The sequence below is a fragment of the Dipodomys spectabilis genome, unplaced genomic scaffold (assembly GCF_019054845.1).
Source record: "Dipodomys spectabilis isolate Male_0828 unplaced genomic scaffold, ASM1905484v1 ptg000179l, whole genome shotgun sequence".
NCBI lineage: Eukaryota > Metazoa > Chordata > Mammalia > Rodentia > Heteromyidae > Dipodomys > Dipodomys spectabilis.
In genome coordinates this window covers 6,635,001-6,649,695 of record NW_024870856.1, presented here as the reverse complement: position 1 = coordinate 6,649,695, position 14,695 = coordinate 6,635,001, and the positions used below count along the sequence as shown (strand labels likewise).

The 14,695-nt window shown below is 48.6% G+C and overlaps 1 protein-coding gene across 1 annotated transcript; it reads right to left on the bottom strand.

Annotated features, from left to right (window-relative positions):
* Positions 1 to 1,926: 1,926 nt before the first annotated feature.
* Cmbl (carboxymethylenebutenolidase homolog) lies at positions 1,927 to 13,502 on the bottom strand. Its single transcript, XM_042695242.1, has 7 exons — positions 13,460 to 13,502; positions 13,275 to 13,337; positions 9,922 to 10,155; positions 7,245 to 7,352; positions 6,628 to 6,770; positions 3,930 to 4,021; positions 1,927 to 2,172 (listed from the first exon to the last, which is right to left on the bottom strand). The coding sequence occupies exons 3-7, from the start codon at positions 10,134 to 10,136 to the stop codon at positions 1,993 to 1,995; spliced, it is 738 nt and encodes a 245-aa protein (XP_042551176.1). The 5' UTR covers positions 10,137 to 10,155; positions 13,275 to 13,337; positions 13,460 to 13,502; the 3' UTR covers positions 1,927 to 1,992.
* Between the last annotated feature and the right edge of the window lie 1,193 nt (positions 13,503 to 14,695).

Genomic DNA, 14,695 nt, shown 5'->3' with positions numbered 1-14,695 from the left:
ACCTTGCACAACCACAAGCAATTGCCTGTGGCAGTGAAGCCTACCATGGTGACCCCGGACAACAGAGGCCCGCGTGCACCAAGCCCTCCGTTACAGGCCAGCTCAGTCAAGGCTCCTGTTCACCACTTCCACTTGACCCTGTGAGGCCTGCTGCTCTTGCCTGGCCTGTAAGAAAACACTGTTCAGTTGAGTTGCCTCCAGATCAGGGCTGTCCTAGAGGGGAAGCCATAGGGGCCATCTTGGTGGGGTAAACCAGACACCAAGCAGCTGATTGGACCCTATCTTGGTATCACCTTCATGCATTAAGCTGTCCAAGATGAAGTGTGCTGGGTGCAGTAGTATGTACCTATAGTCCCAGCTACCTGGGAATCAAGGCAGAAGGGTCACTGGAAGCAGAGGTCAAAGTCAGCCTGGGAAACAGCCTCTTTTCGAGTCAGTAAGCATCCTGTGAAAGCCAGAGGAACATCCATGACCACATCCAAAGCTCCATTTGGACAGGGCTGGAGTTTACAGCCACCATTATGAGAGACCACAGGACCTCACCCTCCCCTCCCCCCATCCTGCTGACGGAAAGCAAGCAGCACACACTAGGACCCAAAGCCCTGGAGACAGAAAGGTGGTAACTGCCGCTCATGGTTTTGTTAGCTTAAGGAAAAAGCTACAAATGAAAAAGTTTCAAACAGTTTATTAGCTTGAAACAAAGTGAATGGAAACTTAAATTTAACTTTTCATATTACAACATATAAAGGTGAGAATTTCAGATCTCAACACAAAGATCAATGTCTACAAAGTAAGTTTTTTGGTTTTTTTGTCAGTCGTGGGGCCTGAACTCGGGCCTGGGCGCTGTCCTTCAGTTCTTCAGCTCAAAGCAAGCACTCTACCATTTGAACTATAGTGCCACTTCCAGCTTTTTCTGCTCATATGGTGCCAAGAGAAATCCAACCTAGGGCCTCATGCATGCAAGGCAAGCACCCTACCACTGAGCCACTTTCCCAGCCCCACAAAGTATGGTTTTAACCTACCCCAGTTTACCCTTCGTGTCTGTGCAGCTTTGCAGCACTAGTCACTTTTCGTTATTTGGTGTCCTTGAGTTCAGGGCCAAGGGGCCCCCTGGGCTTTTTCACTTCAGGTTTGAGCCACACCTCCACTTCTACCACCTCTACCAATTGAGCCATACCTCCACTTCTGGCTTTTTGCTGATGAACTGAAAATTCTCATGGACTTTCCTACCTGCTATCCTCAAAGTATGATCCTCAGATCTCAGCCACCTGAGTAGTTCGGTGGCTCAGGCACCAGCTCACAGTAGTAGTTTTAAGGTATGCAGCACAGACTGGAAACACCATACCTGAGCTTTCAGCTGATAACTGAAGAGCCCCAAGTTCTTCCCTACGGATGAGGGCCTAATCTATCACATCTTCAAGTAGTGATCTGTTTTGTTTTTTCTTATGTAAGAATACCTTCAACTTTGATCTGAAGTTTACTGTTGATTTGTATGTGAAAGTGGCAGCTTCTGATAGTGAAAAATTGATACAGGATTTTTCAACCATATTTCTTAGATCTACTGTTATTTCCTTAAATAGATGTTGGGAATTTTTTGTTAGAACTGAGTAAGTGCCCTAAGAAGGAAGGTGGAGGAAGGCTGCATTTCTGAGCATCCGAAATTTCAGGTACTAAACTCATTACATTGTGTGCTTTCTCCTATCTTACCTAGGCAATTACTTCTCTTCCCTTGAAGGGTTTCTAAGGAACCTTTATCTTCTTTCTCTCTTTTCTTTATATGCTGAATTCTTTGCTCAATAAATGCTCACACACCAAAAAAGTATTACTCTATATTAACATTTTCTACTGCGTATGTGCTTTCTACGGAATATGAAAGAAGTTTCAGAATCCCAAAACTATGTAAGGTAAAAGAAAAATGATCCAAAATGACTGTATGGCAAACTTTTTAATACACCTCCTTTGCACAAGCTTGTGCTTGATCACCAGTCACTGCTAAACATACTTGTTCAGCCACTCAATTAAATTCCTTCGGGCCTCATCAATGTAGGGTTTGTCAGCAGGTAAGCAATCTTCTTTCTTCCGATGCACGAAGCCATGAGTTTGCCCAGAAAATGTTTTAATCTGATATTCAACTTTGCAGTGTTCTTTCAACTTCTGGGTCAGCAAAGAGACCTGTTATGCAAAAGACATTGTACCGATGGCATGTTAACCCTTGCAAAATATTACCATTCTCTAATTCTTCAGTAAATATTCACAAGAGATGTAAGATCAATGCAAGCTCCCCAATACTTTGCATTCATAATTAACACAGTTCTTATCTCTGACAAAAGATTTTTGTATGAAGTATTATAAGTCTGGGCAGATACCGGTTATCCTAGCCACATGGGAAACTGAGTTCAGGAGAGATCACAGTCCAGGCAGAAAGGTTATGAGATCTCATCTCAGTGGATGAAGTTAAGCAAATGGTGATGTGCACCCATCATCCCAGCAACAGGTAATAAGTGAAAAATAGGAGGATCATGGAACAGGCACATGACTGGACAGACCTATGACCCTATCTCAAAAATAACCAGTGCTGGAGGTATGGTTCAGCAGTAGAATGCCTACCTACCTAGCAAGCACGAAACCTTGAATTCAAACCCTAGTACTGCCAAAAAAAAAATTGTGTGTGTGTAACAGCAATTAAAGTTGTTTTTTATGATGGGGTCTAAACTTAATAAATCATGAACTGAAATATTGTAAGATCAAAAGCAAATTTGTAGTGAGATGCTGGTGGCTTAGGCCTGTAATCCTAGCTACTCAGGAGGCTTGAGATCTGAGGATGTAGTTTGAAGCCATCCCAGGCAGGAAGTGGAGCTGTTGCTCCAAGTGGTAGAGCACTAGCCTTGAGCACAAAGCTTAGGGACAGTGCCCAAGCTCTGAAGAGTTCAAGCCCCACAACAGACAAAACATCTGTAGGGGCTGCTGTATGACTCAAGCGCTAGACACCCACCTAGAACCACAAGTCCCTGAGTTGAGTTCAGTTCTACAAACATATCAATGTACCTCATGCAGTAGGATGGGTGTGGTAGCAGAGCACTTACTTAACTGCACATGTAAGGTGTGTGTTCAACACTAACAACTCCAGAAAAGAACACAGGCTTCGTGGTAGAGTGCTTGCCAAGCATGCATGAAGCCCTGGGTTCTATTCCTCAGTACCACATACACAGAAAAAGCCAGAAGTGGTGCTGTGGCTCAAGTGGTAGAGTGCTAACCTTGAGCAAATAAAGCTCAGGGACAGTGCCCAGGCCCTGAGTTCAAGCCCCAGGACTGGGGGAAAAAAAAAAAATCCAGTAATAATCCTGAGGTACTGGCCATCCTGGCTTAGCAATCGCACACTACAGACATTGCTTGTTTCCCTCATGACTGAGGGGCTGACTGCCTATCACTAGCTCTGGAAACAAACTGAACAGCCATAAGCAAGCCCTGTCAAGATGGCGACTCTCCATGTCAATCCATGTGTGCACTCACACCAAGTCACTAAGAACAGCGTGTCAGCCACTGGCCATCCCTCTGGCTTCCAGTTCTGGGGATGCCACACAGGACCTTGGTGGTGCTAAGCAAGGATGAGCGCTCTACCACCGAACTATACCCCAGCCCATGACGGCCTTCAAATCAGACTCACTGGACTTGGCAATCCATCTTCCAGATAACATGGAAAGCTCGTGGCTGGCTGGAGGTGAGGCAGAGGCTGTTTCCTGGCCCAGTGGCCAGGCCGAGAACACTTCTTCAGATCTCATGCTAACTAGGTATATTTTAGGGGTTACAATTCTACTCTAAATCCCATTTTCAAAATGTCAACACGAAAACAGTACGTGAACCTCGGGACTGCACGCCAAGGGGTAAGTTGCAGTATTTATACAGCTGAGAAGAGCGAAGAGGCAACCTACTTGCTCTAGTGGAATCACAGCGTCATTTTCTGCAAAGATGAACAGCGTGGGGTTCTTTAAGTTGTAAACATCTTCAGAATCTCTGACAATTCCTGAAAATGTGCATTCAAGGGTGAGCAAGTGTGATTTTCTGTCAAGCCACAAAACTGACTGGATTTGGATGGGTTTCTCAAAATATGTGCTTTGAGGGCTTTTTTAGCAATTTTACTAGAGGCCTGGCCTATGAAATTAGAGGAGCAAAAAACACTGGGTGTCAGTGGCTCATACTTGTAGTTTTATCTACTCTAGAGGCTGAAATCCAGAGGATCACGGTTCAAAGCCAGCCTGGGCAGAAAAGTTTGAGAGATTCCATCTCCAACTAACTCAAGGTGCAAGGCTGAGGCATGGCTTAAGTGGTAGAATACCAGCCAAGTAATCTTAAGGCTCTGAGCTCAAACTCTGGTATGGGCACCTACAAACACACACACATACACACCATCTGACTTAGCTCATCCCACTGCTCATCTCACTCACTGGAAATCAGGCCATTAAGTAATTAGGGTTGGACACTGCAGAATGCTTGGCTGTAAGACCAGGGAGCACTCAGATAACCTTGTGGCTTCATAGCCAGGCACCTGTGGCTCATGCCTGTAATCCTAGCTACTCTCAGGAGGCTGAGATCTGAGAATCATGGTTCAAAGCCAGCCTGGTCAGGAAAGTCTGTGAGACTCTTATCTCCAATAAACCACCAGAAAACCAGAAGTGGCACTGGGGCTCAAAGTGGAAGAGCACTATCCTTGAGCTGAAGAGCTTAGGGACAGTGCCCAGGCCAGAGTTCAGGCCCCACGACCGACAAAAATAAAAAAAAAAATAAAAAAATCAGACAAGCATGCAGCTGCTTGAAGGGGAGCCATTTTGCAAACGTTAAGTGTTGGCTTCTTATCTTGGAATTTTAAAGGCCAGCAAAAAGCATGCTCTGCCCAACACAGGGGTTCTGAACAACCGGAAAATACCCACTTCTGGGAAAATAACTGAATATATTGTAATAAGCTACTATGTTCAGATAAGTAGAAAAAAAAACATAACTTTTTGCTAGGTGTTGGTGGCTCACGCCTGTAATCCTAGCTACTTAGGAGGCTGAAATCTGAGGATCGTGGTTCAAAGCCAGGTTGGGCAGCAAAGTCCATGAGACTCTTATTTCCAATTAACTACAAAAAAGCCAGAATGGAATTGTTGGTCAAGTGATAGAGTACTAGCTTTGAGTGAGAAAGCTCAAGGACAATGCCCAGGCCGAGTTCAAGCCCTAGGACCAGCAAAAATAAAATAGGATAAAAAATTTTAAAGGAGGGAGGGAGGGAGGGAGAGAATTACTTTTTTTCCTACTTCTTCCCACTTCCAGCCACTATACAGAGAAGTTAAACAGGAAACAAAAACAAAAAAAAGATGACCACACTTCCTGCCTCACTCCTGTAAAACCAACAAAAAACAACAACAACAACAATAATAAGCAAAGTCGTGGCTTTTTGGTGGGTGGACATCCCCTGAGCATAAGCTCTGCCAGGCCCTTAAATGTGCATGCTGCATAATAGCCACCACCAGATGGCAACAGTGAGACACCTACTCAGGCTCTCTTGTAAATTCATACAAAGCCACCTTTGAGCTAGAAAGGCATTGACCATAGCAACTATCTATTGAATTTGTTTCATTTTATGTAAATATTTACAGGCTTTCTTTTAAGCTAAAAGCAAATGAAAATACCACCATCAGGAATTATTAAGACAAGTAAGAATAACTATAAGTGTTTAACTACTGTATGTCATTTCTGGGTACACTCTAACACTCCTGTTTCATAGCGTAACTGGTTTTCCTTTTCTTTGCACTATGAATGTGTTCAGGCATGCACACGCATGCACACATGCATGCAAATTATTGAGAGAAATCCAAAAATGCTTTCTCCTTTTTTATGTTGCTCACAAAAATATTGCTTGGGCTTGGTGCTGGTGGCTCACGACTAAATCCTAGCCACTCAGGTGGCTGGGATCTGAGGATCAAGGCTCAAAGCCAACCTAGGCAGGAAATTACTTGAGACTCATCTTTATCTCCAATTAGCCTCCCCAAACCAGAAGTGGACCTGTGGCTCAAGTGGTAGAGCACCAGCCCTGAGCAAAAAAAAAAAAAAAGCTAAGGAAAGTATACAGGCCCTGCATTGGAGCCCCAGGACTTGCACACGCATGTGCATGCGCATGCACGCGCACGCACACACACACACACACACACACACACACACACACACACAAATTGGTATTGTCCTCACAGGAAGAAATACTATTTCCGTTGTCCTAACTAAAGACATGGAGAACTCAGGGTGGGTGACCTGACCAACCACTACTGGGATCCGAGCCCTGCCCGGACATCCGCCAGTGACCGCCTGGTGTAACTTCTGCCTCTCTCTGTGGTCTTGTGTTAAGTTATGTATCTTTTACTTTACTTCTTTGGCAGCACTGGGGATGGAACTCGAGGCCCCAGGGGTGCCAGGCCAGTGCTCTACCACCCAGCCGCACACCTCTGCCTGCACCTGCAGATCCTGTAAGTCAGGTTCGCTACGCTGTCTGCCCGCTCACTCTCCAGCTTGTGTGGCTCTGTGTGGAATGGGCCTGCACTTCCTCTCACTGCACTTCCCCGGGGTCTCGCTGAGTGAAAATGCACCCCACTGCCTTACCATAGAGTGACACCCCAGCCCTGACTTCGGGGTATGTGGCCATGACGTGGTGCACAGCGACTCCGCCCCAGCAGAACCCCACCACGCCAATCTTCTGGGCATGACACTGGTCTTTCAGGAACTTCAGGGCAGCATCAAACTCTCTAGAACAGAAAGAAAAGGCGCTTAAGACTCCAGGGTCAGCCAGGCTTGGCGGGGCATGCCTGTCCACCCAGCACTCCAGACAGAGGTCAGCCCGGACTTCACAGCAAGACGGCCTCAAATGTGTAATCTGTCTGTCTCTCTCTCTCTCTCTCTCACACACACACACACACACTGAAATAATAAAGATGCAGGGTAATTTTGTGAGCCCCCTGCAATGGCTGTGCTGCCCGTAATAGGGCTGTCTCACATTTCGTGTGAAGTTGTCTGACTCTTATCCAGTGCTGCATGGCCCAAGGTGTCCCAGCAGGTCCAGCTCTCCTCCCACCACGTGGAGAGCTGCAGCCCCACGCGCTCTCTTCCAAAACACAGATCTGGGCAGCAGCCCTAGATCCTCAGGCCTCCCCGCCTCCGCCCTTCCAGCCTCTTTCCTCCTTGGGCTGAGCCACCCACAGCCGCGTCCACCCACGACTTACCTGTTGACATGCCTGGCATTTCTCGTTTTCAGCCACTCGGGGAACGTGGACCAGTCGCCAGAGGGGCTCCAGGGCTCCTGACCCACGAAGAAGTCCGGAACGAGGGTCCTGTGGAAAGCAGACATTCCGTGTTGGGTGGGGCACGCCACACGCTGGGGGGCAGTTGAGGGGCTCTGGCGGGGGGGGGGGGGGGGGGGGGGGGGGGGGGGGGGGGGCAAGGGTCACGAGAGCGGCAGAGGGGCGCCTGGCTGGTGCAGAGCAGGTCTCGTGGATTTCACAATGGCCGTGCACAGCCCAGCCCTGGGGGGGACAGGGTTCCCCAGGAGAAGTGTGGCCCCTGGATCCAGGTGGTGTGAGCGCCTGCCTAGCCCCCTCAGAGCTGCACCGTCAGGGGTGGGGACCCCGGCCTTCCCCCCAGAGCCTTCTGGGAGGAATGCCAGCCAAGACCAAGCCATTATCCCAAGCCCTTGCCCATGCTGCCAAAGGCAGCTTCCTGCCACAGAAGATTCTAGAAGAATCCACCCAGCCAGGCCTGAGTCCACAGAATTCCCCCACAAATCAACCTAGCAGGGATGATACCAACATCGCTCCAAAAACCCAAGTTCAAGTCTCAGCACCACCACGGACTGCAAGATAACCATTTTTTAAAAACGGTTTTTATTTTCCTTAAAAAGGGATGCACAGAGGGGTTGCGTCACATAGGTCAGGTAAAGATCCATCGCTTTCTGGACAATGCCGCCCCTTCCCTTGCTCTCTCCATTTCTCCTTCCCATCCCCATTGCAAGGTAACCCTACCACGTCACTCAACGGCTCCCAGCCTCACCTTCCCTCTAGGTCTGGTGAACAGCTTTGTTGGGCACAGCGCCCCCATTCTGTCGTGTTGAGGGAGTGTGGACCCACACAGGCCCACCACTGGCTCTTTGCTCCTTGGTCCTCTCCCTCAGGGATAACCACACGGCCCCCATCCCGTCAAGCGCTCTTCAGCCTTTCGGGCACCCCTGGGGGAGGGCGGTGGCTCCCCCACCAGCTGTGGCCTCCACCCAGGAGGGGCCCTGGGACGCCAGGAGACGCATCTTGAGACGCTGGGCCTACATTGTCTTGCAGGAGTTAAACCAGTTTCTCTTTTTGGGAAAATGAGGTAGGGCTGCCCAGGAAGGGGGGGAGTTCGAGGGGGGGGCAGGGGGGGCTTCTCTTAGGAAACGGGGAAGTACACCTGCCCAGGGCCCATGGGATTTTGCTTCTGGAGGCTGGAGAGGAAGTTCCTCCTGGAGTCTTTCTCAATGGACAGAGGAGAGGTGAGCAGGGACAGGCTCCAGCACCGGGGCCACGGCCACTGGGGCAGAGGTACAGAGTTCGGGTGACAAGCAAGCGCCCGCTGTGCCACCCCTGGGCCTCCATGACAGGGCTGTGACAGGGGGCTTTAGGCTAGCTGACCTGAGGAGACCCTTCTGTGCACACAGAAATCTGCCCAGAGGCTGGCTTCAAAAGCCAAGTCCTGAGTGCATTTCAGCGCTGGTGCTCTGCAGGCTGGCCTGGAACTGGGCAAGGCCCGTGTTGGGAAGGAGTCTGCATCTCACAGGACTCCAGGGCCAGGCACCTCAGGAGGATCTGAAGCCCAGGGTCAGATGGGAGTACTTGGTCCATCAAATGAGTATTTAATAAGTTCCCAATTGCAGCAGGGCCCAGAGGCTCACCCCTATAATCCTAGTTATTCAGAAGGCTGAGATCAGACGGATCATGACTAGAGGCCAGCCCAGACAAAAAGTTCACGACTCTTTATTGCAAACAACGATGGCATGGGCCTGCCATCGTAGTCACACGGCAAGTGTGGCCATGAGGACTGCAGTCCAGTGAGCCCACAGAAAAGGAAGACTATGTAAAAACGAAGTAAAAAGCTGGGCACTGGTAGCTCACACCTGTAATCCAAGCTACTGAAGAGGCTGAGGTCTGAGGATCTCTGTTCAAGCCAACCCTGAGCAGGAAAGTCCATGAAAATCTTCAATTAACCACCAAAAAGCTGACTCAAAGTGGTAGAACACTAGCCTTGAGCAAAAAAACAGCACAGGGGCAGTGCCTAGGACCTGAGTTCAAACCCCGGGTCAGCACTGGTCAGTTGCCAGGGCTCACGCCTGTAAGCCTAGCTATTTAGGAGGCTGAGATCTGAGGATCATGGTTTGAAGCCAGCCCAGGCAAGAAACTCTTTAAGACTCTTATCTCCAAAAAGCCTGAAGTGGAGCTGTGGCTCAAGTGTAGAATATCAGCCTTGAGTGGAAAACCTCAGGGACAACACTCAGGACCTAAGAACTAGCCCCAGAACCAGCTGGAAAGAAAGAAGGAAGGAAAGGGGGAAGGGGAGGGAAGGAGAAGAGGGAGGGAAGGAGGGGAGGTGATGGGAGGGGAGGAACAGAGGGAGGGAGGGAGGGAGGGAGGGAGGGAGGGAAGAAGGAAGGAAGGAAGGAAGGAAGGAAGGAAGGAAGGAAGGAAGGAAGGAAGGAAGGAAGGAAGGAAGGAAGGAAGGAAGGAAGGAAGGAAGGAACTAAGTTCATTACCATTTCCCTCATCACAGTGAGAAAAAAATAGGTTGGTTTTGGTTTCCAGTTTTGCCTTTCTGAAGGGAACAAAATGAATCACAGAAATTCCCTTGGGTTTAAGGGAAGGAACAGAAATCCATACGTACGTGTATCCATTTCCTGCGATCATGTCAGCCATATACCTGGTGTTGGGCAGCTTCCAGCCAAATATATCTTGAATGATAACCACAGCCTTGCCTGCGTCGACAGGGGACCTGGTGACATAGGCCTGGATGTGGCCCACCTGGACTTCACGGCCCAGGCCCCCATACTCCAGCCTGTGGCCAATGTCACATGGACAGGGCTGAGCCTCGTTAGCCATTGGCGGTCCTGATGGTGGGCTAGAGAGAGAAAAACATTCTTGATTTGCTGTTTTGGGGGCTTTGGGAGTTTGTTGTTGTTTTGTTTTGTTTTTGGTATCAGTCCTGGGGCTTGAACTCAGGGCCTGGCACTGTCCTTGTGCTGTTTTTGCTCAAGACTAGCACTCTAGCACTAGAGCTACAACTCTACTTCCAGCTAAGATTCTCATCCTGCCTGGGTTGGCTTCAAGCCACAATCCTCTCAGATCGCAGCCTCCTGAGTAGCTAGGATTCCAGCATGAGCAACTAGTACCTGGCAACAGCAGTCAATTTTATGCCACACTGCACAACCATTTGCTAAGAAGCAATTTCAGCAGCTGATTTCTTTCTTACCTGGGTTGTACTGTAAGAACTTAGGTCCCGCAGAGAGCTTTGGACATTCCAAAGCAAGCTTTAGTATGTCATGGGAAGTAAGATTATTCTCCTGCAGAAAGAGGTCGTGTCCAGCAGAGGCCCGGGAATGCCACATGTGGAAAGCTGGACGCCTGCCCAGACCATTCCTGCAGGCCTAGCTGCTGAGCCAAGCTTGTATCTAGGGGCCAGGTTCACTTTGGGAAGGGTGGATGGCACTCCTATCGACCAACCTTCCTGGGGGCCACAACAAGGGTTAGAGAACAAATCTTTGACCTTTGACTAACTAACTACACAATAAATACATCTTGTACTTGGGGATTTTTGCTTTTCCCCATGACATAGTTACTACAAAATCATTTTCAGCGGGGGAAAAAAGCCACCACTATCCTACAGACCTAAAAGTTACTGCACACTAAGAATTTTATTTTAATAGGATTATAGGAGAGAAAAAAGCAGACATGCTAACTAGCTAGAAAGAAAAGTCACAAGAACACAAATTCGTATGCTGCAAAGGAATGTGGAATGAGATGCAAATGGAGGCAAAGTACCCTTCCTGGAGAGGAAGGGTTCTGGGAGATGTGGCAGAATTTACAGTTGCAACACTCTACCAACCCCCGCTTACAAAGAACTGCAAAGACATCATGAGAGGGGCTCGGCACAGAAGGCCCAGGGGGTGAGCCATGGCTGATGGACACTTTTCCACTTTTTAAAGCAGGGTGTTTCATCGTAAGTCATGGGACTTTTCTCCTCCTGTGCCAGGCAGGGCATGTGCAGTGCGATCCACATGGCTTCCCCATCAATCATGTGGCTCACCACGCAAGAGGGAACACAGTGAGTGGTCACAGGCGCTCTCCTGCAGTCCACCCTCCCCCCACCCGCCTCCGGCTCCGCCTCCCCTGGGCCCTGACCCTCAGTACAATTCCAAACCCCGAGTCTCTGGGGTCTGTGCTGTGGGAGGGATCTGCATGTTCCCAGGGACTCCTCAATGTCCTATGTGTGCCCCCCCAGGGCATTCCTTTAGAGTTTATCAAATTGCACTTATTGACTTTTGGGGGGGGGGGGGCAGTCCTGGGGCTTGAACTCAGGGCCTGGGCACCGTCCCTGAGCTTCTTTTGCTCAAGGCTAGTGCTCTACCACTTGAGCCACAGCGCCACTTCCAGCTTTTTCTGTTATATGGTACTGAGGAATCAAACCCAGGGCTTTGTGCAGGCTAGGCAAGCACTCTACCACTAAGCTGCAAATCACTAAAACAAAATCCACGTGGTTGCTTTTCTATCTGCATAACAGGCATGATTTTATCTTTGGCTGAAAATTTACCTTTTATGAATGTAACTAAATTTTACCTATCTTCCTCCCCACTAAAAGTCAGAAATGGATGGTGAAGGACGGTCGGAGTGTAGTTTTTTCTGACTTCAGACTTCAAGGATTTGAATAAGTCAGAGTAAGTCAGAAGTCTCAGCTACCCCCATAAAAGAGAGTTCTCCAAAAGAAACAGAAAAAAAAAAGAAGAACCAAGATGTGGAGCAGCAAAGGAGCTGATGCAGACAGAATTGTAACAAGCAAAGAAATCTAGGAATGAAGTCGTGGAGGTTTTGAGATGAACAAGAAGAAATCATGGCTGGGCACTGGTGGCTCAAGCCTGTAATCCTAGCTACTCAGGAGGCTGAGATCTAAGGATTGCAGTTCAAAGCCAGGTCAGGCAGGCAAGTTGGTGAGACTCTCATCTCCAATAAACCACTCAGAAAACCAGAAGTGGCTCAGTGGCTCAAGTGGTAGAGCACTCACCTTGGAGCCCCATAACCGACAGAAAGAAAGAAAGAGAGAGAGAGAGAGAGAGAAAGAGAGGGGGGGGAGGGAGAGGGAGGGAGGGAGAGGGAGGGAGGGAGAGAAAGAGAGAGAAAGAGAGAAAGAAAGAAAGAAAGAAAGGAAGGAAGGAAGGAAGGAAGGAAGGAAGGAAGGAAGGAAGAAAGAAGGAAAAAGAAAGAAAGGAAGAAAGGAAGGGAAAGAAAGCATGCATGAGTACAACAGCAGCAGAGGTTCAAGGCACTCTAGATAAGGTAGAAAGGACCTGGGTGTGTACAGGTTACTGGTGAAACTTTGTAGGAAGTTGCTGTTTTTTTCATGCCTGCCAAGGAACAGGCAAGACCGATATTGATCCTTAATTTGTCTTACCACCAGCGTCTCCTCCAGTCCTCACACTTGATTTGGCAGGGGACGTGTGGTTTTAGACAGAATTAATTAGAAGCCAAATGGCATTGGCACGGAAGCGGCCTACCTCCTTTAAGATGCCAAGCACGGCCCCCTGTCTCTGGCCTGTTCCAGTTACATTCCAAGTTCATTTCTGACCACCTTATTTGACATGAGCTCTGAAAACAACAGGTGGCCTTTTCTATCAGCAAGAGAACAGAAACTGCAGTGCCCACGTTGGCAAGGCCCTGGGCTGTGAACAGTACTGTCTTTCTTGGCAAGATTCAGCCCGCATCTAGGATGTCAGACTCTGAATATCGCAGTGCCTCTCACTGGGCGCACCCCAGGAAGTGCTACCAATGATTTCCACACGATTTCTTCCTAGTTTCATGCTCATCAAAAATACACAAACAGAATGTCCAGCAGTAGGGAAATGTTACAGACAGTGTTTGCCACATGGAGAAGGGCAACCTTGATGCCACACTAAATTCAAGTAAGAACACAGTTTGTATACGAGGTGATTTCAACCACGTGATAAAGGCACCTGGCTAAACACTTACAGAATAGATCTTCCTGTAGAGAACCAGCTGCCTGGAACAGGTAGCGTTAGGGCGAGCGCTTTTCTGCAAGAACAAAGCATGCATTACTATTATCGGGTGAAGTCCTCTGCCACCAATCATACCCCTGAGGGAGTTCCAGGAATGCAGATCTCTAGGCTGTGTGGTCCGCAGCGACGCGCACCTACCTTGTCCCACGGCCTGGGCAGGGGCTCTGCTCTGCACCCAGGGACTCAGCAGGAAGCGGGAGCCCGCCCTCCAGGGGAGGAGCCTGGCGCAGGGGGAAGTGGACACGGTGACCCAGGGGCGGGATTCTGGGACTGGGGCGCGGGACGGGGAGGCTGGGAGCAGGGAAGAGGAAGGGGAGGAGGGAGTATGCAGGGATGGGGAAGGGGGCTGGGTGTGGAGGCAGGTGTTGGTGAGGAGCTGACTAGTAAAAGGGAAGAAAGGGGGTTAGAAGGCAAGACGGTCCTAAGGGGTGGGGGGAGGTTGGGGGGCAGGAGACCGAGGCTAATGCCAGCCTGGCTGGGACCTTTACATTAAGATTTAGAACCTCTCCATGGTAAATCACAACCACACTAATTTTTAGAAACAACTATTACATAGGATGTACTTCACTCCTTCCCATCTTTTTTTCTTTCTTCCTTTTTTTTTTTTGAGGTACCGGTCCTCTGACCCAAGTCATGATTACAGATTCTGTTGACTCTAGAAGAAGGTAAAGGGAGAAAACAATGGGAAAAGAATTGTCCCTGCAATCCTAGCTAGCTACTCAGGAGGCTGAGATCTGAGATCTCAGTTCAAGCCAGCCTGGACTTTTCCATGACATTCTTTTTCTCTGTTAACCACCAAAAAGCCTGAAGTGGAACAGTGATTCAAGTGGCAGAGCACCAGCCTTGAGGGAAAAAGCTAAGGGACAGCACCCAAGCCACGTTTAAGCCTCAGGATTGCTGCATGTAGTACACACGCGCGTGTGCACACACACACATACACAGAGCAGCTTCTTAACTTTCACCAAAAATCTGAAGATAAGAAAACTGAGAGGGTGAGTCTGATCAAGCTTCAATGTATGTACGGACATGCAAGCATGTATAAACTTGCTTAACTGAAACCCCTTTGTCCAACTAATTGATTAAAAAACAAAAAAACAAAAACATGATGCTGCCAGGTTCCCATGGCTCACACCTGTAATCCTAGCTATTCAGGAGTCTGAGATCTGAGGATTGTGGTTCAAAGCCAGCCCAGGCAGGAAAGTCTGTGAGACTCTTTGTCTCCAATTAACCACCAGAAAATGAAAAATAGAGATGTGATTCAAAGTAGTAGAGCAAAAAGAGTTCAGAGATAGCACCCAAGCCCCACAATAGGAAAACAAAAAGAAAATAAAAACATGATGCTAAAAAAAATAAATAAAAATGGGTGTTAGTGGC